The sequence below is a fragment of the Diadema antillarum genome, unplaced genomic scaffold (genome assembly GCF_040938485.1).
Source record: "Diadema antillarum isolate AM-2024a unplaced genomic scaffold, OU_Dant_1.0 seq00000965_RagTag, whole genome shotgun sequence".
Classification (NCBI taxonomy): domain Eukaryota; kingdom Metazoa; phylum Echinodermata; class Echinoidea; order Diadematoida; family Diadematidae; genus Diadema; species Diadema antillarum.
The window spans coordinates 19,551-44,243 of record NW_027271811.1 but is presented as its reverse complement, the minus strand read 5'-3'; the positions used below and the strand labels follow the sequence as shown (position 1 = coordinate 44,243).

At 37.9% G+C, this 24,693-nt stretch overlaps 1 protein-coding gene across 1 annotated transcript in view; it reads right to left on the bottom strand.

Moving 5' to 3' along the window:
- LOC139741945 (uncharacterized) overlaps nucleotides 1–23,555 on the bottom strand; it is an 86,515-nt gene extending 62,960 nt beyond the window's left edge. Inside the window, exon 1 of the mRNA XM_071652513.1 lies at nucleotides 23,338–23,555. Within this exon, the coding sequence (XP_071508614.1) occupies nucleotides 23,338–23,410 (73 nt within the window). The 5' untranslated portion in view covers nucleotides 23,411–23,555. The remainder of the gene's footprint in view (nucleotides 1–23,337) is intronic.
- Between the last annotated feature and the right edge of the window lie 1,138 nt (nucleotides 23,556–24,693).

The window sequence follows — 24,693 nt, the reverse complement described above, 5'->3', positions numbered from 1 at the left end:
GAGAAGGGGAGATTTTGCAAAAATGGGTTTTCGGCGGGAGATCTCCCGTCGAAAACGGGAGAGTTGGAGTCTCTGCAATTTTGCTGAGATCTGTTCAAGTAAATTCGGGGGATAGCCTGAGCGGAGAGAGACTACGTCTAAATGCTCTGCAATTGCAGCGTCATCATCATGAATCAAGCTGCAAGTGGCGGGTGAATTGGGCGAGATATTGCTGGCGCGAAGAAGATGCTCAAATCCGGCTCCACCGCGCACGCATCCAAATAGAAAGGGGGACCTCATCAAGAGATCAGTGTGTCCTGTCAGGGGGCCATACTCATCAAAAATTGCATGGTAGAGAGGGTCACGAGACTCCAGGGCCACTTCGGACTGTCATTTGTCGTCACGTTTCAGAAACGCATTTCTAATCGTGTTAACAGTACGAGCCGTTCAGAGAGTACAATGAGTCTCTTCGATATCCGATGTATACACTCTTTTTATAAATATCATAGGCTGAGAACTAAGGGCATTTCAATCACAGTTTTGGAGCATATTGAGTTATTGGTATCACATTGAAGAGCTCAACATCAATTTTTAATCCTTTTCATTTTCAGTGAAATGTTACAAATCAAAACCACAAGGGTACTATTTGAACCAATATTATTTGGAACAATGCTTATAAATCTACCCACTTTTGATTCTACAAACTTTTTACTTCATGAAAATTGATTGTTTCATTGTAATTTATGCTGAAATCTTATAGAACATGATAGTGCCTTCTGGTTCTCAACTCAAACTGGCGATGAGACCTTCCCAGCAGATGTGATTCTAACTGAAATGCGCTATACTGGTATACAGACATTTACTTTTTGCACAACAAAACAACAGTCAGCAACACAGAAGATGAAGAAGTCGCCAGAAAAGTATTGCCACATATAACAAACATACTATTAAGTAGGCTATTAACTTCCTTGCATGTTCGTTACACTTCAAATAGTAAAAGCGTCTGATGATATACATTTTGGGAAAAATATGGTGTTGTACTTGTACTTGAAACAAAACAAAAATAGGACAGACGGAGAAGACTATTAGTAACAAACATTTGTATCATCCGACAGTTCACTTGAACATCACTCTTCACTAGGCAACTTGCGGTCATACAAGAAATACAGTGGAGGCTTTCCAATCTTTCACCGACTTGCAACATGACCCCATCAGCAGTTTGGGATGAAAAAAAAAAGGAGAAGAAGAAAGTAACCTCGAGGAAATTGTCTCTCTTTTTTTTAGAGAAGCATAAATAGAAAACATATGTCCCATATGAGCTCTGTATCAAAAGATTTGATTTCAATTCGGCAGAAATGTTGATGTAGCAATCTTCTTTATAGCGGTAGTCGTTGCCTGGTTGGCCAACGGAAATGAGCTTCTTTCAAATTGTGAATTTTCCAAACTGATACACACTAGTAGCCCCTCCCCTATTAAAAAGGGGGGAAAAAACGCAAACCGATCAAGTGACTAGATTTTTAACTGCTTTTCTTCAATTTTATAACATTGGTCTTGCAAAATTAGACCCATATCTTGAACTTATGAATGAGAAAGGACATTCAAATTGTGACAACCATACTCTTAAAATTGTCTTTTTGAAAAATAATGAACACTTACAAAAATTCTGACGTAACTTGACAATTTGACCATACCAAGGACTGGAAGTCTGAAGTACAACTGTAGGTTCTGACACATCTGTGTTAAGCACGTTTGCCACAAACACAAAGCTCTTCCCTTTCAAACAGCTACAATAGCTACAAAATTGGATAAAGTGATCATACATGTATGTATGTTAATATCTTAAAAGACATTCACTCTTTGTCTAATACTGGGAGGTAATTTGTATTTTCCATGGCTCTGTTTTGATGACCCAAACAAATGGGCAACCAGTGCTTTCAAGCCAAGCCCTGTAAAACCTAAAATTTTTTTTTAAAATGTAAACATCACTTGTTCATTTCTTGAGCATGCTTTTCTAATATGTATAATACATGTATGTCACTATGTTTAAAAAAAAATGGCTTCAAGATTTGCGCAGCCAAAAATTCCCTTGCTTCAGCATTTGCCATCTAATGCCTCATGTAGGCCTATGTAGCAGAAACACTGAAGCTGCCACATTTAGGCATGACTATCACACAACTCTGCGCATATTAGAAAATCATAATTCTTGGAAAGCAACTTTTTACACATTTTGAAAAGTCATCACATGTACGTTTTTGTGTGCGTTTGTATGAGAGAGGGAGAGAGAGGGAGAGAGATAGAGAGAGAAAAGATGAATGAAACCTATGCAATAAATCATCTTAATTGATGAACCGCCATCTTCATAAACCTGTCACTTTTGTTTATAATTCATCTGCCAGAGAAATGGTACATATGTACAGGCTAACCATAGCTTTTGGGGTCTCCCCCGCCCCCTTCTATACTACCCGTCTACATACATTGTCTTTCATTATATCATCAACCATCAATCATACGCAAGCCAAGGCACAAAACTGTCAGTTTTAATGTGGCATGATCACTTCCTACGGAAGATTTACAATGTACCTGCAGGATAATAACCATGAAAGAACTAGAAAAGTCACATTATGAGCAATCTTGCAGTCAAATACAACAGCCTGCACACTGTCTGTTTATCAGCCAGACTGTCAGAAATGATTTTGGTATTAAAAGAAAAATTATCTAAAAAGGTTTAATACGAATACATGTCTAAAGAATATACAGCAATCTGCTTTCTCTGTTGTAGAATATAAAATTCAAAATTCATATTCTTTTTCTTTTCTCAAATTGGCATCTCCGCAGTCAGCATGAGCACTTTATGACCGGCTGTCAATGAAAAATGAATAAACACAGGTCTTTGTTTCATTTGTGCCTTTTCCACGATGGCAGTGTAGAAATTGTGTCACGTATGGAGTTACTCAAGTTCTGATGGGGGAAAGTCAAGATAGAAGTAGATCTGTCTTATACAGGAAGCATCATTTCTACATCATATATCAAGTATTGTATCTGAAAGATAACGAGTATTATTCTTTACAATTTTGGGTTCCAGCCAACTGCAAGGGAAGGAGGAGGAGAAGGAGGTTATAGGAAGGTGACAATACTTCTTGCGTGGCAGTTTGCCAATTGCGTCAGGATTGTGCAGTAAAAGTCACTGTTGAAATATGTCACACTTCTACACCAATATTTAGGGTGGGGATTGAGCAGGGGGTGTCCAGCAAAGGTACAGTACAGGTGTACATTCCTAGCACAGGCATGGGCCTTTCAAATGCACCGATGCATCTCTTATGGTCCACGAACACCAAGTGGAAAAACACTACTTCACTTGGATATGTGATGGCCAAATCACAATCGTTCCCGTTCACACATTCTCGCTAAATCTGATTTGCGGGTCTGTCTACGAGGTTTAATGAACACTTACTCATGCTCATACCAGTGTAGTGTACCTTGAAAAAAAAAGAGACAGAGGAGGAGGAAGATATGATAGAGAGGACAATAACAATGAATAAGAAGAAGAAATCATAGAAAAGAAAAACAGATATCAAATGTCTAAAGAGAACGACAGGAAGGTCAAGAGCACAAAAAACAAGAAAAATACAAAAACGAAACAAATTTAGAGATAGAAGATGAAAAGAAAGAAATTAAAGATTTTCCCCCAATGTGTATTGTCAGACTCCTGCTGTATATTGTAGAGTCACAATTTCTTGTGAAATTGGCGAAACAGCAAATTCTCTTCGCATGCGAAGAAGAACAATAAATCATCAATATAATCTCAAACTATGCCCAATGAATCATAAGAATTCCTTTACAAAGACACCCAGAATGAGGAGGTATGACACCGTTGGGGCCAGAAGAGCAGAATGTGACCACATTTCGGCATTATGGGTGTGATTTCACTGAAAACTGCCGTTTCACTTTCGAGGTTTTTGTCTGTACTCCACTGTGTGGATTTGTTAAATTTTGTCTAAGTTGCAAGATTAATGTTTGTTCTTTTTCTTTCATTTTTTTTTGCTTGTATACATACAATCAATACTAAACAGACATTTAATACTTCACATTTGTAACTAAAAAAGGGTTTTTTCAGAAGTCCCTAATGGGTTAGTTCCAGTTTTTTCTTGAAAAAGTTGAAATTCTACAGTGTTTAAATGCACCATATACTTGTACACTGCTGACTATCTCAAGTCCACAGCTCAGTGTAGTATGTGCATCAAATTTAATATCCATGGTAAAGGTAAAATGTACAAATGTATGGTGCACATACACAAGATTATGTTGCCCACATATAAAAAATGCTTATTGCTTATCACATTTTAAAGAATACTTAAAGTCATTTAACAAGAAGAAAATAAAAAGGTTTACAGTGGAGATTTACAGAATTACAAGCTATACAGTGTAAATGGTCATGTCTTTGAAGATAATGCTGGACAGTACTTACAAATACAATTACTGGCCGTAAGAACAAACAAAAAATAATAATACCAATTCAAATACTTTCATCCATACTTGTGTTTTCCACAAAAATTTCCCATATCCTGAAGTCACTCTTTAATGGCCCATTCATCATCTCTCCACCAGTCTACATTCCCAAGAAATTGCCAGTCTGCTTCTCATTAACCTAGCTACAGCTACACACGCTTAGACATTGATGGTTGGGCCAAAATTTATGGACAGAACGAAGGAAGCCGTTGGTATAGTTATGAGTCAAGGGAAGGTTTTGATTCAGATTCTTTTAGCCTCGCATCAAATCTGTGAAATTATTCATTGTCATCCACTCTCACAGACAATATTGCAATGCCAAGTAGGCCGACAGCTTTCATACACTTTGTAACAATCCAGGTGAAGAATATTCACATATTTCTTTTCTTTCCTCTTGTGATTGGGCTTCTCCCTGCATAAAATGATCTTGGATAAATTCAGAGTAAAAGCATGTGCACATTTCTTTGGGTTCTTTTCAGTAAAATACAAATAGCTGTTTTTAAACTTTGTGGATTTTGCAATTCTGATGCTATTTGCAAATTTAAAGATCCATGAAAATATTGACTCTGATCCCAATATGTGATGTGCACGTACACATTTTCCATTCAGAGATGTACTCCACGATCGCAAATTTAACCACTCACGAAATCATCGGTAAGTCCCAATTTACAAATTTATACTCGCTAAAAATGGTGTAGGCATGTAGAGTATTCAGTCAGCCTTTCGACAGGGTCAAGTCCATTTTGGAGAATGTTTAATGACAATAAACTTGCAAAACTTGAGCATGAAATTCAACTTCTGAATATCTTTATAAGCAAGATCTGATATTTTTCCCCCTTATCTTATCTATACAGTGTAGATCGTACAAGTATGATCTATACAAGTAGGTTGCCTATGTGTCAAAAAATACAATTGTGACTGACTCAATTAAGAGTATCAAGGCTTTGGTAAGTTCCCCTCCCCCTCTCTCCCTTTCTCTCTGAATTTAAAAAGAAATGATATTAATGATAATTTTCAATTGCCAGTTGTGTGAATGCATCTAAAAAGATTCAAAATCTAGTCTTGAACCAAGGCTATGTCTCTCCGTGGCCACGGTTACTGGCTGTATCCAAGGACACATGCCCTTTTTCCAGCATCTTCACTCTGTGGCACAAACTTGTGAAACCACTCCAGTTTTATTATTGCCAGGAATTGAAAGCAGCCTGGAGTTTGAGACTGGAGTCCCAATTTTTATGGTCCTATTCAATGGGACTTGGCATTCCTGACCCCTAATGAATGTCAGTTGTCGCCAGAAAAACAAAAATTTGATTTCAGATCCAAGCTGCTGTTCACTACTCCCTCATGTTTACCACCTCTCTACTAGAATCCTGAAAGAAAAAATGAATGAAATATGAAAACAAAGTCCTCCACAATTCTCCTTCTGCACCATAATACACTCCTCAGTGTCATCAAATTGTAGCACGTCCCTTTTGTAGTCAAAATATTGAGCATGTCGGAATTTTTAGCACTTGGTCTAGGAAGAGGGATATTGTCTATTCTTTGTGTTGCTTTGCTTTTTACTTGTTGACACATTACAAGTAGCAGTAGAAGATTCAATGCAGACAAAAGAAAATATTTAAAAAAATGTTTGAACCTTTCATGGTAAATCATCAACAAAATTAAAGAAAAGAAATGCATCCAAAAAAAAAAAAATAACATTCCTTGGTGTTTACCCAAATGCACAGAAGTTTGTGCCAGTCCATGTAGGCCTACACTGTACTTCAATCAGCAGAATGCACACTGTTCTGGTACTTTCTTGGTACGAGGTAAAGTTGTTGACTCGTTTTATAAATGATCACCTAAATTTCACATTTGCAATTTGCTATATAATATTGGATACAGAAAAGTCACATGCTACTTTCCAAAGAAGCCAATAATCCCTGATGAGCAGGAGAAAGGTAAAGGATTGATTGCTCATTAATGGACTCTTGCCAAATCATTCAGGCATCCAAAAAAAATGTTTACAGCAAGCTGGATCGGGTGGTTTTGTTTTCTTTTTTTCCCCCCACTAATTCAGCCGTAAACAGGCACACCAAAGTCTATGATAAAAGTCTGAAAATATAAATTGCATTTAAATAAAATGTTTGGCACGAATTCACTTTTCAATAGCTTATTTGTAGAACATTTTTTGTCTTAATCCGATCTCAACACACGACTGACTTCTCCCTTTAAACTTGTTTGTTCATGTATACATGTCATGTGTGCCTACAAACCGGGGCTAGATGAGAAAAACAAATCAAAACAACATGAAGACCTTCGGCTGTTGATGAGACGAGGGATTCAATTGGATGCATTGGCGATCTGTGGTCTTTATCCCCCCTGCTCCAGATTGGTCGAAAAAATCAATGAGGTGACCTCACTATTGTCCCCCCTCCCCATCTGACTGTATCACTGATTCTCTTTATCACCCATCACCTCATCCCATTGTCTGCCAGCGCGTGATGCATGAGCGATTACTGGACACACCGATGGATACATGTACTTTTTGTACCGCCACACCGATATCTCACCACAAACAACTGTACGATGCGCACCTTGATACATGCATGGCCATGTTGTTTAAGCAAGGATGCGATCCCGCATCATCAAACAGTGCTGGTGTGCGGCGGCGATGTTTTGCGCCTAACAGCATTAAACATGGAGTACAGTTGCACCCTTTTATTCAGAAACACAAAAATGTTCCCAAATCAGAATTGCGATGTTTAACAGAATGTACCGGAACTATTTCATTCAGAAACACAAAAATGTTCCCAAATCAGAATTGCGATGTTTAACAGAATGTACCAGAACTAGGGCTACATATGTGAGATAAGATTGGAAAAAATCAGGCATCAAATACCAAGAACTTTTTGAGTATTTAACCTGTTGAGGACGAGTCCCGAGTATACTCGGGCAGGGGTCTATGGGAAATGCATGTTGCAGCAAAATCAGTCCGTCCTCAACGGGTTAAAGTTTGGTTATTAATTATCGAAGAAAACTTATTCCAGACTCACTTTTGATGCCATGTTTGCAGGCAGATTGTCTCTAGTTTTCACTTTATAATACAATGTATGTTGGACTAAAGATAAAGTGACTTCTAAAGTAGCCTTCTTTAATACACCAACTCTTCAATGGACTTCATGGAAGTTCAAGACCCTCTTTTAAAAGATTCCTCACTGTTCACTACAATGTTCATCATTTACTCTACAATCGTTGCATGAATTTTTTCCCTCCACATGATACATAAAAACCACCATGCAGGATTGACCATATGGAAGTCTTTGGATTTCTCTATAAGGGGGTTTGGGAAGGTGGTTGAGAGATGTTTCATGGGAGGGGAGTTTTGAAAATTGATAACACTGAATGACCTCCTACCGATATTTCCCTCTTATGTACATAGAAGGAGATCACTATCTCTTGGCAGAGAGGATAAAGCCATGCAGGATTCTTGTTACAGTACCTCTTTTCTGCGAAACTACCATCACTCTGGTGGGCATTCAATCCACTGCCGGGAATTCAGACTTTTTTTAAACATTTAAAGTAAGTCCATCATCAGAGCAAGCAAAATAAAACACTTCCAGTGACACCTCGATTGAAAATTGAACAAAGAACAACTTTGAAGTTTATGATTAAAAATATCTCACATTATCTTATTATCTTTGTTGTTTTTAGCAGCTTTACAATTGCAAATAGGCCTATATATCAACTATTGATACCAAACATGGAGTTAACTCCTTTTGCGATTAAACTCTTCTTCATAACAAGGTAGGCCTATACATTGTAGCCAAAATGTAACTTCACCCTATCGATTGTTTTTAAGAAGTTAATAAAGTTCAAGAAGTTAGAACAGTTTCGATTACCTACTTGCAACTAGACTCCAACCAAAGTGAATTTGCAAACCACCCCTTAACCACAATAGGCCACACATGATTTGAGGAATGTGTTGGGGAGAATGTGATTTAATAAAGTTTCAGACTTTCTTAAAGAAGAAGAAAAAACTTGATTGGCATTAAAACATGTTGCCAGATCATGTTTACAAACAAGTTCATGGACAATGTGAACATGAGGAAGAGGGGTACAAAATTATCTCCCTTCCATCCTCTCGACCCCACCCCTTGACATCCCCCCCCCCCCATCCCCGCCCCCACCCCCTACCCTCCTCCCAACAGCCAATTTGTATTTTGTGACGGGGTCATTTGTTGAGGTCACTCACCAAGATTGACTTGTGCCCGCCGGGTCATACACATCAGTCCGTCAAACTTTGGGTCTGAGTTCGGGGATGGCAGGTGTATTTTCTATTCTCATATTCCCTCTCCGCCCAATACGCCTCTTCCTTTTCTTGCCTGTTTGTTTTAGATTCTCTCCCCCTCCCTTTCCTCCTCTTTCTCTTCTCTTTCAGCCTGTCTTTCTTTATTTCTTTGAAATAATACAACTTTTTCTCTATCTGTGCCTGTTCCTTCCCATTCAAATGAATGTGTTGTGAGAGTCACTTGTGCACTAGGTACCTAGCCTATATCCTTACCCTCTCTATCTCCCCTCAATGTCTATAATATAATTTCTCAGTGTCTTCATAAATCTTACTCAAGTGTCAGCCAATAGGCCCTACCTACATACCCCAAATTAACAACTGAAACAATTACCACCTGTAACATACAATGTACTGTAGGCACACATCTTCGCCAAGTTGGGAAATTGCCACATCCAATTTCAATTTCTTCATGTAGGCCTAGCTGTTATTTGCACACATTTCAGTATCATGTTATTTTCTTTTACGTGAGTATGCATTAAAGAAGAAAGTAAAGTTTTGCAATATGATATTTGTAATGTTTTTGAAAGCTTCACTTGAACTTAATACACGGGCATTTACCAAGCCTTGCCTTTACATCATACCATGCGTGGGGTCACGGCGAACTGAAAACTATTTTCTTCAGAAATATTGAGACAACTGGCAAAGCACTGCCACACAACCAAAGCAGCTTAGAGGAGGATTACAAAATGTAGGTTAATAATCCGCCAACATCATTCTGGATGTGGTGTGTGGCTCAGCTTTCTTTCTTTGAGAGTGATTTGAATTACGGTATGAAGTTCTTCATCCGAAATCAGGGTGACCCCCTGACTCTGTGTTTTTACAGCCAGCCTCCCCCTGGGCCCTGAGCAAGCTCCCCGCTGAAAATAATGTTATTATCATAATTTAACAAACTTGACAAAACGTAGAAATTACCCATTGGAAGCGGACTCAAATAGTCCCAGGAACCAAAGCGATGTTAGCGTTCAATTAAAAAAAAAAAAAAAAAAAAAAAAAAATCTTGTGAAAGGGTTCAGTGCAAACCATTTTCTCCAATTTTGTCTTTTATATCCTCTTTGGAATATTTGTTCTGTCTAGCCCATGGGTTGACTGTTCAATCATCTTTCATCAGATTTCTTCTTTTTTTTTTTTTTTGACTGCTGGTATAAAAGGGGTTTGACAGAATGTGTTCAAAGACACTTCACAGCATATTTCCCGAGCTGTAAAGTGACAGAAAGAATTAAAACTGGGTATTCTGCTGTCTGTAAATAACCTTCTAGGATGCTCCAATCACTGACATCAAAAAACTCTCCTCTGGAGTCTTTAACATTGCCTATAAACCCAGCAAGAACACTTCCACACCACAAAAAAATATTGTAATTCTCAGTCCCATAGGACACCCTTTTAGATATTGATAGCAAACGATAGTTATCTAAAAAAATATAAACTACAATTCCCTCTAATTCACTTTAGATTGGTCAGTTAATGTGAACAAACAACTGTTTCTTCTTGTTTCATCTACCTGGTGGTGTAGTGATAGCCTCACAATACACTGTACAAAGCCTGAATTTTAAATACGTTCCAATTTCAATTAGACAGAAAAAGAACAATATTACACAGACTCATTAAAAAAGTACTGCATAGAAATAAAACAAGATCACAGCAATCATCTGATTAATTTTATTAAAGCATAATCTGATTCTTTGGAACCCAACTTTTCCCTGCATAGCAATTTAAGTTTTCCTTTAAACAAGAAGCCAAGAGGGAGTTCCTTCTCACATACATGTACATGCCAGCATCAAGAGAATTTTCATCGCAAGCAAAAGTCCTCTTGACGACAGTTACCATGGCTACACAGACCATCTGCTTTATAGTCCTTCCATCTTTCTCAGGCCATGAGAACACACAAGAATTGAGGAGAAAATTCATGCTGCCGTGTTGGTCGGCTATTCACATCCTAATCTCGTAAACAGGTGTATGACTCAACTTTATGATGGTGATTTATGAACCCAAGTCAATCTCCATCAAGAACTAATGCCTCCAGAAAACCAAATTGGACTCCTTTGTTCCTTCCCCATATCATTTTTAGGAGTTGTCCTTCCTGCACTTTTCATGAAGTTTCTTTTTGCTGCAGTTCTTCTCCTCTTCATCAGAAACACTCAGTTTTATTTTAAAATACAAATGTACCAACCAAAAAATTATAGGAGTTAAAAAGATGAATAAGTTTTCACAAGCTTGTCTCTTGTTTATACAACTTGCAGAATGTCTGTGATGAAATGTAAGTACCTACTTTGAATTTCTTTTTAGTATTTTTGGTGACTTGTTACTGAAGTTTTCAAGCACTGTATCATCAAAAATTGTCATCATGATTCAATAATATCAAATGGGTGGATTCATCTTTTGAACTTGAAGACCTCACATTGTATGATGCCTCTCTCTTCACAAGACTCTTCAAAGAGAAACTTTTGGAAGTTTTGTTCTCTTGAAAGAAAATTTGTCCACTATCACAACTAAACAGATGGGGCATGAGGTTGCTCCTATCCTGTTTTGGCCAGTAAATTTCAAATTCACTATCAGCAAATAGGGTGAAATAATTTCTGAAGAAATGAACTATAGGCCCTATGTAGGCCCTATATGGTTAAATTATTTCATAAAGGACTGTCTACCAGTTGACCCCCAATGGTCTTTGCCTGAAAGTGAATTTTAGAGAAGATAAATCAATTTGTTTGACAGGAGAGCTCCATATCACTTATCAGGCTAACGAGGGACCAAGGGGTCACCTACCCTCCTCAAGTTCAATCAAAAGAACCATTGACCCCTGCCAGAGTTTGTTTAGAAAGATCTTGATTAAAATTGGGGGGCGGAAGGAGGCGGAGGGGTGGGGGCATTTTTCAAACTCCATTTTCTGTCTTCCTCTGGCTACTTTGCTGTTCACCCATTGGCTGGTGACTGAAAGGTGCTGATGGAATTCTACCTCACCGAGCCAAACGAACGAAGCTCGAGGCTCTCGCACAGGTTGCACAAATGCAACGGGCAACCTGCTCTGTTGCTAATGTAAACAAGACGAAAGCGTCCTGGTAGGTGGACGGTTGGATTTCAAAGAGTTCATCGAGACATTGCACTGGTCTGGTGGTTAAAGAGGAGACATATAGGCCTACAGCGGTAGCATGCGAGGTGCAACAAAACATATTTCCTCCATAACGCAATGCATTATTGGGCAGCAGGGCAAGTGTCCCCAACTTTTATCAAACAAGTGTTAATTCATTCTACTTGCTATTTTTTGATAAGTTATTTTTTGGGGGAGGGGGTATAGTATCCTGATCAGCAATGTCCAAGGACGTCTACTTTCTTGTCAATGCTATTACTATCCACTGACTCAATGACACAGAAGAAATAGGAGCTGACATTGATACGTACTGTAGAAACAAAACTGTAAAAGCAGTCAGCCCTCAACATGTATCATTGCCCTTCTATTTACAGTACCACCCACTGTGTGTTTAATACCACACACATTTCACAAAATCAGCACTGATTTACATATTCCACTACATTCAATATGTATGCAGTTCTAAATACGAAATGCAGGTCTTTTATAGGGCAAATAATAATCAATATTAATCCATAGCCCGAAATCATCATTTCTCATCAAGTTCTCACACCAAAACATCATCATTCCACTACAAACTTGTTGTAACTTCTCTTTTTTTCTTTCAAAAAGACACATCATGAACTTCCATCATACCTACTTGTATGTGTTTGCATCTACAAGCATACAAAATAAAACAAAAGAACATGGAGAAGAACATGATCACAATTCTGCTTTTTAGATGATCGCGAGTAAATCATCTTGCTTTATACATGTCATATTAAAGTACATGCACTGTGTCACCCAGGAACTTTGTTTTTATAATGCATTTTCATCCCATCTTCGCTCCAAAAATAACTGATGTCATGACCATACATGTCATTAGAACAGAAATTTGAGCCGATACATGTATTTCCCAATATTCTCTGCAATATCAACACCCTCAGCCTGGTCCTACTACATTGCTATCTTCCTGTCTTTCTTTTTATTTTTTACTGTAACACATCATGGAAGATTGCCAAAACAATGCCCCCATCGACAAGCAATTGTGAACCTATAATGAAGGATTCCTATGTGATAAAGTAGAGCTGCGGTGATGTCTGTTTTCTTCTTTAAACCAGGATGAAACCAGGGAAAGATATAAAATCTTCCTAGTGTAGACAGCGGTTGGATGATGAAAGTTCCCAGATTCCAGAGTTTGCCGACTTTTGCAATAATATCCCCAACCATACGGAACCCGGCCGTCATCGTAAAAACACACGCCGAATTCCCAGAGCGCGGACCACTTGACAGCAAAAACATCGCTCACATTTTCAGAGTCTGGTGTTTCACAGAATCAGTGAGTCATACCCACGGTGTGATTGAGACAAAAGAAGAGTCGATTCTTTCCCCTTTTTTATCATCAATGTCAGAACAGCTTTTAATGACCTAGACACAGGAGTCTCCTATATTGTATCTCAGGATGTCGAGACAGTATAATGTGCGAGACAAATATTTGCACGATTTTGCATTTGAATGACATTCTCAAGATCAACATGGGAATAAACATAACATCCCTATCACTACCAAATGAAATTTGTTTGTATCCAACACTGAATACAAAAAGGCAGAGACAATAAAAAAAGAGAAAAGGACATGAAAAGGAAAAAAAGGAAAAGGAAAAGAAAAAAAATCAAGCAAGATGGAAAGTAAGAAAACTCCACAATGGTATTGCAGTAATGATGGGATCTATAGGCAGAGTATTAATTCAAAAGAAGGAGACTCAGAAATAGACTGAATACAAAATGAGAAGAATCTATCTAAAGTTCTCTTCATCAAATAAGAATTCAGGAAAGAGAAATAAGGAAGGACAATACAAAGAAGGAAACTGTTATACCAAAAGGTCACTCATGGTTCAGTAATGGGCCATTGTAATACTTAGCATCTCAAATGTAAAGAAAAGGTTTGCCTACAATGTACATGTCATGTGTATACCGAGTACAGCATTGATATTGGCCTAATTGGTTCTGCAGACTGACCTTTTACTGGACACGCTACATTATCTCCACAGGTTGTAGAAACAGCTTTTCATCTTTACAGATAAAGTATTCCATATTTCATGCAGCATTATGATGCCAAGAGAGAATACATCATGAGAACAGATCTACATTTGTAATACATCACATCAGTTTCAGTTTAAATGGTATCCAGGGATGAAGTAGAATACAATGTACAATTGTACTATTTCAGTACTGAAAGAAATTCTCATTAAAGGCATTTTTCACCATTTGCAGATGAAACAAAAACCTAGCTTTCGCGCTTGAAAATAGTTCTAATTTGTGAGTTAGGGATAGAAATCAGTATAATTGATGTAAAATATTGTTAAAAGTAGATAATGTGAGAAAATATAATGTTTCTAGACTAAACTGTCTACAGTCAGGATTTAGTGGGAAAGATAGTGATCTCTTTATATTTTTGCCTTTATTGCAAAATTTTTATGAAAATAGTAGGATTTTTTGTGATACAAGTGACCTACACTTGTACAGCTGTACATTATACACATGTACTGTATACATAGTAGCACATCAATTGCGACATAAATATTGAATTTTTTTTAATCACTGCTCCTACAGTATTACAGGACCTCTCTTTGGGCAAATGATACACATGGGCAAATGACTTCTTCTGTCCCATCCAAGATTGCCATGCAAATAAATCTAAATCTGCAGAATCTCACAAGTTGGGAATTCTATAGGTTGACAAAACTGGTCACCACATAATTTGCACAAAATGCATGAAGAGTAGAAACTTACATGTATGCAATTTCATATTATAACACTTCCCATAAAACTTCTCAAACTTCCACAATTTGTAGTATTTCAGCAACAGACTAGTGAATGGCCCCTCATGATGACATGTGGTATAGCAATCACTGGTCTGCACATTTGAATAAATTGGTTTACAAATGATGCATCAACTAGGGTCACAGGGTAACACAAGAGTCCAATTTGCAAGAAGAGCTGTTCATAAGAAGGTGCTGACAAATCCAAAGCTCTTTGAGATATTCTGAGGTTTTGGCACAGGCTGCAATGTGTGTGTTTTCCATCACAATCAAGGGGTAGTTTACAGTTCAAAACCCAGGGGAAATTTGCATGTCAAAAACGACAAGTGATGCCAAAATGGACAAGTTTTCATCAGACTAGTGTCTGCTTTATTGTACAAAGAGCATTATACACTAGGGCTGCACATGATGGGGAGAACAGAAATGTATTGATCATAGATTTCTGCGAGTAGCTAATTACTTGCAAAATGATTGGTTCCAAATCACATAATGTGAAAGCATGAAAATGTAAAATAAACAAAATAGACATAAAAAGAGTAGGCCTACCATTTCAACAGAATAAAGATCAACAGATCTATGCCATTGTAGTGCCCTAATGAAAAAAAAAAAATGTCATATTTCCACGCCACAGAAGTTGCTCCATGTATATTGACAATATGTCATGAAGGAATTTCAACATACAACCATACCACTGTAAAGAATGTCTTTAACACTGTTTGTGAAAAAGAACATAACTTGTTATAAAATACATGGCTGAAATGTACAGATTGTATCAAGCGATAACACAGAGTGCAAATGATTGTATCCACATGTTTGCAACCTGCCTCTTTAAAGGACAAGTTCACCTTCCTAGACATGTGGGTTGAGTGAATGCATTAATATTAGTAGAGCAAATCATTGAGAGTTTGAGGAAAATCGGACAATCCGTTCAAAAGTTATGAATTTTTGAAGTTTCTGCTCACTCAAAGCTGGATGAGAAGACTACTATAGCTTGTGATGTCAAATGAGTACAACGATATAAAGAAAGAATAAAGAAAATTCAACATATTCTCACTTTTCTTGAATAACAAAAGAACACTTGACTTCTCTCTTTCGGATGGCAGGGGGAATGATATTACCCTTAACATATGTCAGTAACAAGTCGAAGAAATGTGCACCTAATTCAAAAAGTAAAGTTTTGTGAAATTCTCTTTTTATTTTCTTTATATGGTTGTACGCATATGACATCATACACTATAGTAGTCTTCTCATCCAGCAGTGACTACGAAGATACTTTAAAAATTCATAACTTTTGAACGGATTGTCCGATTTTCCCCAAACTTTCACTGATGTTTTCTACCAATATTGCTGCATTCTCTCAATCCACATGTATATGAAGGTGGACTTGTCCTTTAAAATATGTCAGATTTTCCCTAATGTGTACATCAGCAAATTTCAATCATCCTATGTCACAATGAAGCACATCACATATCACACATCACAAAAAAACAATATCCCAAGATTTCTGTGTGTCATAACTTCCGATGTGATAATGAAGACATTGGTCTGAGATGACTAGACTAGCACTTCTTGGAAAGAGACTGTCAGAAATGAACTTGGCACTCTTGTTTGCACAGTAGAGAGTTCACACTGGCTAGGCAAATTAGACCGCATCGTAGGGGGTCACAAATGACTACTACCAGGATAATTCAGACCAAATGTGTTTGATTCCCGTCCGATACAAAATGCATGATTTATAGAAACGGATATACGTACTGTACTGCTCATACTGCTTTGCAGAATGTAGAGAATACAAAATTTGTAAATGAATATTGTTTTTTTTTTTTTGTCTTATAGTATGTTCTTCTCTGCAGTATTTAGTCAGTGTTAAAGCACCAGACTGTAGTTTGTTTTCTCCATTCCATTTGATGTTTTGAGTGTACTTGCCACGTACATGTGTGACAGTAAGTTATTGCTGTACACTTCTTTGCTTCAACTGTCAAGAACTTTCCCTTTCAAAAGAACTGTAGGCCTATTTTTATCTGAAGCTGGAGAAAATTGTGGTCAAGACTGCTCAGGTCTGCTCTACAAACAATTTGCAAAATGAGAGTAAATCCCTTTAACTTGCCAAAATTGAAATTTGCCCGCTTGATGCCACGAAAATCCCCAAATAGCGCACAGTTTGAGAAACCCAGTATGGGATGACATCTTTCACAGACTATTGTTACAATCTGCACTCCCCCTACCCCCTCCACCAATACAACTATCTAGATAAAGACCACTCATCTTTAACGGCGGATTAATGCGGATTTTACATTCAAACTAAGCAGCTGGACGTCTTACATTGTACGCTAGCCTTGCTCCAAGACTCAACAATTTCTTCAACAATGTAAAATGTGTAGGCCCTATGTCAAGATATGTGAGAGAGAGAAATCACACTACACTGTACAGGACATTCTGCATGCAATGTACAGGTACAGTGTGTACACACATTTCATTGTCTCAAACCAACCATTATCTTTCTTCTAAGTTCTAGGGTGCAGAGATTTTCCTCTTCTTTGTAGAATTGTACATTTGTAGCTCTGGATGCCAGATGCTCTAGACAAGGTATTTGTTTTGGGTTGTTGTTGTTGTTTTTTTTCTCTCCTTGCAGATCTACACATTCAACAAGAAAGCATCTACTGCCTGGTCAAAGAAATGAAGCATCAACTGGTCAAAGAAATAATGCTCAGGGAGGGAATAAAGTGACAGGACACAGCCTGGAAGGAAGGCTAGAACAAGACATCAGACAGTTGGCAAGAGACGTGATGGGCATGTTTTTGTTCCTTCTTTCTTTTTTATCCCTTTGTTTTCCTTGGTGCTGTACTTTTTTTTCTTTTTCTCTCTCTCTTCAAGCATCATTTGTCTGCATCACTCTTTATCTAAGAAGTACTGTGATTTAACGGTCCATATCAGATTCAAAATTCTTTTCTCGCCACGGAATGGTGCCATTCTAGCAACAAGTAGGCTCCTATATAAAAGAGATTGGTTTTCTAATGTTCAAAGCATCTTATGAGATTTCATAAAGTCAAAATTTTGGAAGATCTATCAAAAAAAAAAAAGGTTGGAACATCTTTTCCCAGACTGACACTGTAAGATCATTATTTTTTTTCTTTTTTCATTTGATGACACTGTGTTAAAGCTGCTAAAATCAAAATGGCAAGAGTACAACCGTTGTAGCCAATGTCCTATTTGTAAAGTAACACTGTCCAGCAACTGGTTAAGTATATTATGCTGATGAAAATATCAAAAATGTAAAGAACATTGATAAAAGATGACTGTAGATGTTCATGATTAAACATAAATTTAAAGATATACAATAGGTTCACCACAAGTGTCTATATTTTCACTGCATCTCCAGAGACTCTGCTCATACATTTCTAGCCTGTTTCAAAGAAGCGTATCCATATAAAAAAAGAATGCCCCTCCTACACTACTTTCTTTGAAGTTCATGTGAAGCTGATAAATCACAACTTGAATTCACAGTCATGCTATTATGTACTCTGCCTTCCAACTCTCAAACTAATTTCCTGCACCCTGGGGACTTACAATGTTTGCCAAGAGTACAAAAAACAACCCTAGAAAAATCAATGACAGCAACAGTGCAGACTTCCCTAATCAGCTGAAATCATATTTTATGGGGGATTTCTTTTTTCACTGCTCAAAGGGAAAAACTGAGAATATTTGATGAAGTCAACCCTTGTCCTTCACTATTTGACCCAAAATCCTGACCGGAGTTGCTTGTAGGTGTACAGTTCACAGATTAAATATGTCTAATTCTCTCTTTGAAGAGCAAAATGCTTGAAAATTAGAGCAAACCTCTACTAATCCACCTTCTTAGAACCCTGCATTGCCACTTCTGAAATAAAAAAAAAAAACTATGTACATGTACATTGTACACGTTTTGGGCAAACTACTTGTTTACAATACTTTCCATACTTTACTGTCAATGTTCATTCGATGCATCTTTTTTATTATGAAAAGAATACAAATGTTTCTGCTGAATTTAAATCAAATGGATTTCTGCAAACTTTTCCGCTATCATGATACAGACAGTTAATACAATTCAGTGGGTTTTGAATAAACTTTGGGAAATAAAATTTGGGAAACTTCATAAGGCAATGTCAGAAACATTCGCAGCATAACATTGTTGCGCAATGGAGCTGACGGCCTTTTCTGCAGCATGAAACTCATCGAATTGCCACTGGCATTCAATGCTTTGTGTACATTACAAAAAACCAAAAAAACATCCATACAAGTTCATTCCACCTAATTTGAGCATCTTGGCTCCTCACGAGATTCATGAAAGCTTCATGAACGTAAAAATGTCTGGTTTTACAGTATTTTTTTACTTCCAAAATTCCACTGATGATTACCAAATCATTCTTTCATCATTTGTTCTGTCACCATTCTTTTATTATCATCGAATGGGGTAAAATCTGAAACCTGCATACATGTACATACTTCTAGCAATCAAGAAAGTGACTCATATTCTGTTATCCTGAATGATGGATAGATATGGAGACGACAAAATTATCAATCTATCAAGATTGAAACATCATTTCTACAACCCCCCCAAAAAAAAAGATTGCCCATCACTGGACATTCAAGAAGTAGTCATGGACTTTCCAACTCCACTATCGAAAAGAAAGTACAAAGAAGTTTGAGCGCGAAAGCAAGTGCGGCGAAGTGAAGAAGCCACGACCCACACAACAAAACAATGCAAGGGAAGGCAAATGGAACGAGAATACAGCAAAACCTGTCAGACACACTTGAGAGATGTTTCTTTCACAAAGAAATAACACAACACCAGTGAGACTATACCTGTTTAAATAGGTTTTTTACAATAGCCAGGACAAAAAGGACTACAGCGACTCAATGGCTGAATTTAATTAAACTTGAGTAGCCGCTGGCCGCAACAGACAACAAAAATCTTGTGTAAGACTCCAGGGAACCCTGAGATTTTTTGCTACAGTGACGTTGAGCAGCAAAAGCCATGTAACAAAAGGAGGATTACACACAGTGGATGCGTGTGAAAGGACACTCTTTGTGTTCCAAAAGGCCTTACAACTGCTGAGGAGATCACTTGAGTGTCTTCCCGTCCATCGAAGACCCCAGCATAGGTTGACAGGAGGCAAGGCAAGCTCTCTGGTGGAGGGATATCGAAAGTCTGGTGCGGTGCTTCTTCTTCACGGAGCTTGGCAGGCTTTGCCTCCATTGTCCAGCTAGATGACTGCTAAGCAGCACTGATACCTTACATTGAGGGATTTCTTTCCAGTAATCATCGATATATGACTGGCTACATTTCTAGGTTTGCCTTTAAGCTGACTCAAATGCACCAAGTGACTAGTATTCTGACGTAGTTTCTGCATGTCTTGTCTTCATACATATAAAAGAAACTGGAACAATTTGCTCCATCTTTGAACAACACAGTTTTCTTTTAAAACTGCATTTATAACTACATTTTAATGAAGAATCGATATTTTTTCATAGGCCTACATGAACAGTCAACTCTAATTCAAAACAAATTCCAAGGCAAAGTACAAACTGTATGTACTCAGTCAGTAAATATTTTATTTTATCTCTCATTTCCTCTTCACTATTAAAACTGTCCAAAAGAAGTACTTAGTATGACTCTGTCATTATGACTCAATATTCTAAGTATATTTCAAGCCCCCATACTTGCATTAGTAGAATGACAGCAGCATTAATCTAAATTCAATCGACAGTTTGATCAGAATGATTGATTTCAAGGGCTATTAGCGCAAAAGACGCTACCTCCATGGCACACAAATCTTTGTGGATGACTCAACACACACATAATTTTTCAGAACACTTTCCATCCAACACCCCAAAGCATGGATGGCGCCATCTTGCTAGGAACTTGCTTTGGGGGCGTACCATGTTCGATCGCTGCACTCTATCTTTTTTTGATCTAGCCGCAGCGAATCCTAATATTCAGTCATCGCCAGTGGCAACGATGCAGCATAAAACATCATGTTGGTAAAAGGTACTATTAAAGAGAGAGTATAGCTTTATTCAGGGGCATGCAGCAGGGGTCATTGCTCGCCCCTCCCCCCCCCCCCCCCCCCAAGGTTTTCAGCATGTGCATTTTATACAGAACAAAACATTCCCTGCGTGTGTGCATGACGTGTGTTTGTATAGTGTGTTTTTAAATTTAACTTCAACGATTACCATAACTTCAAATAAAGAAACTTGAGAAAATTTCAAAAGTCCATATCAAGCAACATGAAGGGTATCTGTTCTCCCACCCCCCCCCCCCAAAAAAAAAATGATAATAATAAATAAACATTTCTGGCATACAACAGTGATACACCCTTGATTGAACTACATACACTTGTACATTAATATGTACATTTAAATGCGTGTACACTGTGTACACTGGGTGGTAATCGTTGCCACAAGCTGGCACAAATGTCTACCCATCTCTCCCCTGCAATCAGCTCCTAAAATGTATGCATCATGCAGCAGATTAAAGGACTTCCATTGTAAGATACTTGTGATAGCATTTTTCACATACCATTTTTAATCACATCCCCATCATTTCATCAAGGGATTTTTATAATAGTCAAGAGGGCATTGTTATCAACAGCATGAACATTCAGGAATGACTTGTGAAAGGCCAACACATCTGCTAAATTATCACCTTTTTGTTTTGTTTTTTCTCTCATCTGTAAAGTTCAGTCTATTGTGCATTTGACAGAACCACATGACCTTTAAACTACCATTAGATATGGATGTTTTTAATAAAATGTCTGTATTACCACTTTATTTCCCACCTATCCTCTTTTCTCTTTGTATCCTAAATAGACTTCCTTCATGATGTTGTATCAGAACTACATGTACTATAGATAAGACTCTGCAGCAGCCTATTATTACAACTCATTGTTACCAACACTTTCTCTAACCAATGAAAGCTAACCTTGTAAACAGCATTGCAGATATTCTCAGGGTATGAAAAGTCATATTTTGATAGGCAAACAGTATTTCTACTCTTTCTACAGTTAAACAACCTTATGTACAGTGTGTAGTATTACATCTTGGAAAAAAAAAACAGTATGTTCCATGAAACCTGAGTATTTTTGAACAACAGTACAAACTGTAAACAAAACAAAACAAAAACAGTTGGCATCTTTGAATCTTTTGATGAAATATCCAATAGTTTACTTCTCACTTTTCAGACAATGGCAACCAAAAGCAGGGTATTCAAAACAAGTGTGATCTACTTGCCCGGGCCAGATGGACTGTTGGGTAAACAGACACATTTGACAAGCAAGTGTACCATACCCACTTGTATTTTATAGACAGAAAGATTCGTCTGTCTGGAGGAGTCTTTTATTTTTTTGACATTATCGCTCTCCTCCGTAGACATATAGGAGGGGATTTTGTGAAGCCAGATGCAGTCTCTGCGGAACATAATCGACCAGATACAGACCGATCTTTCAGTCAACCACTTGTCTCACTAGCCCCCCCCCCCCCCCCCAAAAAAAAGCAAGCTTTGGTTGCTCCAGCCATTCCTAGTCCGCACATTGGGAAGTATGACCAGGCCACAGGGTTTGTATTGTAGCACTCTGCAATGGTAATGGTCATGTTTATTGATTCAATCCATGTCCACTGCAATTAATACATCATGACATGGGTGCATGCATCATAGATTTACAACAAGCCAACAACTCATAGTCTACATTGTCATGCTAGTCTAAAAATCTACAGTGTGGTCAGGTCTGGTAATGTCAACTTAGAAGTACATGAAGATGTCCAGCATCTTTTTGTGGTATTATGGAAATATATCTTTGACCATTGAGTAAGACAATACTGCTGGTTCACTTGCTGCACAATTAATTAGGGGTGACAGTCACCTGTATCTCATATTTAGGATATAGACAGAAATATATGCATGGAAGAATGTAATTGTAAACTGGAAGAATGTTATTGTAAACTACATTGTAGAGTGTGCACTATAACTCTATCATCAGTGTCATTTGCCACATTTATGCATCAAGTGGGTAGTAGTGTCAGATCGTTTTCTACATGATGACGATGATTACCCTCCATTATTAGTAATCCCCGACTGCCATCATCACATCTACTCTAGGATCTAGATGGAAGATTCAGGACAGTAGTTAGATGGCTATCAGAAGCCTGCTAATAGCAGAAATTGTTTCTTTCTTACACTTCCCACTCAATCCCAGTATCATAAATGAGTTACTGTACAAGGAATACAGTGGAGCGCTGGCTTCCACAAAAGTTCATGTCTGTAACTCGTGTATTAAAATCTTGATGAATTGAAATGATCAAATAATACAGACGAGACGCAGATATCACAAGTGATATCAGACGGAGATAAAACGAGGTAGACATCTAGAATATTTTTGTATTTTTTGCATGTCATTTCGCATTTGCAACACCGCAGCATACCCCAGCTGCTGCTAGCCTACTACATAAATTACACTCGAACAAATGATAATGTTGTAACTGTACATTCAAAATCGAGTTGTTTTGTCAAACAAAAACCGTATGCGCTGCGTTGCTGAGCACGCAGTGCAGTGCAGCAGAGGATGTGAGCGAAACGAGATTGTTTATGAACGAGCAGCCGTAACTTACCCGTTGGGTCCTGCGTACAGACGGGCACAGCAGCACACGAGAACAGTGCTAATATCACGAAAAAGCTAGCCATCACAGGTGGGAACAGTTCATTCAGATCATTGCACCTCTTCGCATTTTTCCTTATCTCCTTGAACGTTGAAATTGCGTAGGTCAGCGATGCATACTTTGGGCAAAAACAGTCATGTAAGGCATGGCTTTAAAGACGACTTCGGGATTTAGCGACGCCTCCTACTTTGCACTCTCTCATTCAATAGGGATGATGTACGTTGATGCAGAGCGAGCGTGCTCGCATGGATGTCGCCGTAGCCGATCGATGTGTAGCATCAGCCCGGCGTATCGCCCAAGCAAAAGATTTTGACCAATGGTGAGGGCTCTAACGCAGCTTCGCAAGAATTCAGCCAATCAGAATCTCGCTTTCATCTATTACATAACAGTCTGCCGGCCTATTTCACTTTCCAGTTGTCCCTTGCTTTATTGGAGCTCAATTGAAAGGCTAGACGATAACGATTTTCGGTTACTCCATTTTCGCCTTGTCTTTTGTTGACTAACAGTTAGAACCAAAGGAAAAGCCGTCAACCGTTACTGATGGTTGAGGATTTAACGCAGTCTGATCACCAAATCACGCTAGAGATAATTCCCTTTTTCTCTTTTCTCCTCTTGCTTCCGGGGACTAAGGGAACAGAAGTGTCCCTAGACAATTTCAAGTGCAAAAACATGGATGTTGGTCCAAATACGTACTGTAATGTCGTATTTTCAATTATATCAATATTGTAATCGCTGTACAGGAAAAAATCGTTTCACTGGTCAGCAGACGGATCAATATTTGTTGTTATTTGAAAACGTAACAGAAATTATTTACAGTAGTTTCACTAAGAACAGCGCTACAAAAAGCGACATAATAAAAATGAGGTGTAGAGTCTCAACGTTGTTGAAACCTTTAAAAAAAATGTTATTTGTTCTCGTGAGTGAGTTTGTTAATTCCCTTTTTGAAAGTCGTCTTTTCATTTCACACAGCCAATCTGCAAGATTTTTTTCAGTGGGGAATTTTCTATAAGGCTGAATTTGTTATTGTGTACAAATTTATAGCTTTTGAAATGAATTTAGTTTCCAAAAACAATTTTAGAGCTGTAAAATTCCATGATTCCAAAGATAACAAAACAGGACGGCCAACTAAGGAGTTGCAGTTGAATCATGCACCATTATAATGATATCTTGATTGTTCGTTTTGTCGTGCAGTTTTTGCGCCTTTTTTTCTTTTGCCTTACATCCTCTGTTTATTTGTTTACTCATCGACTGCTCTCGGATTTCTCACATAATATAAAGAATAATATTGTTCCTCTTTCCTTTTGTCTT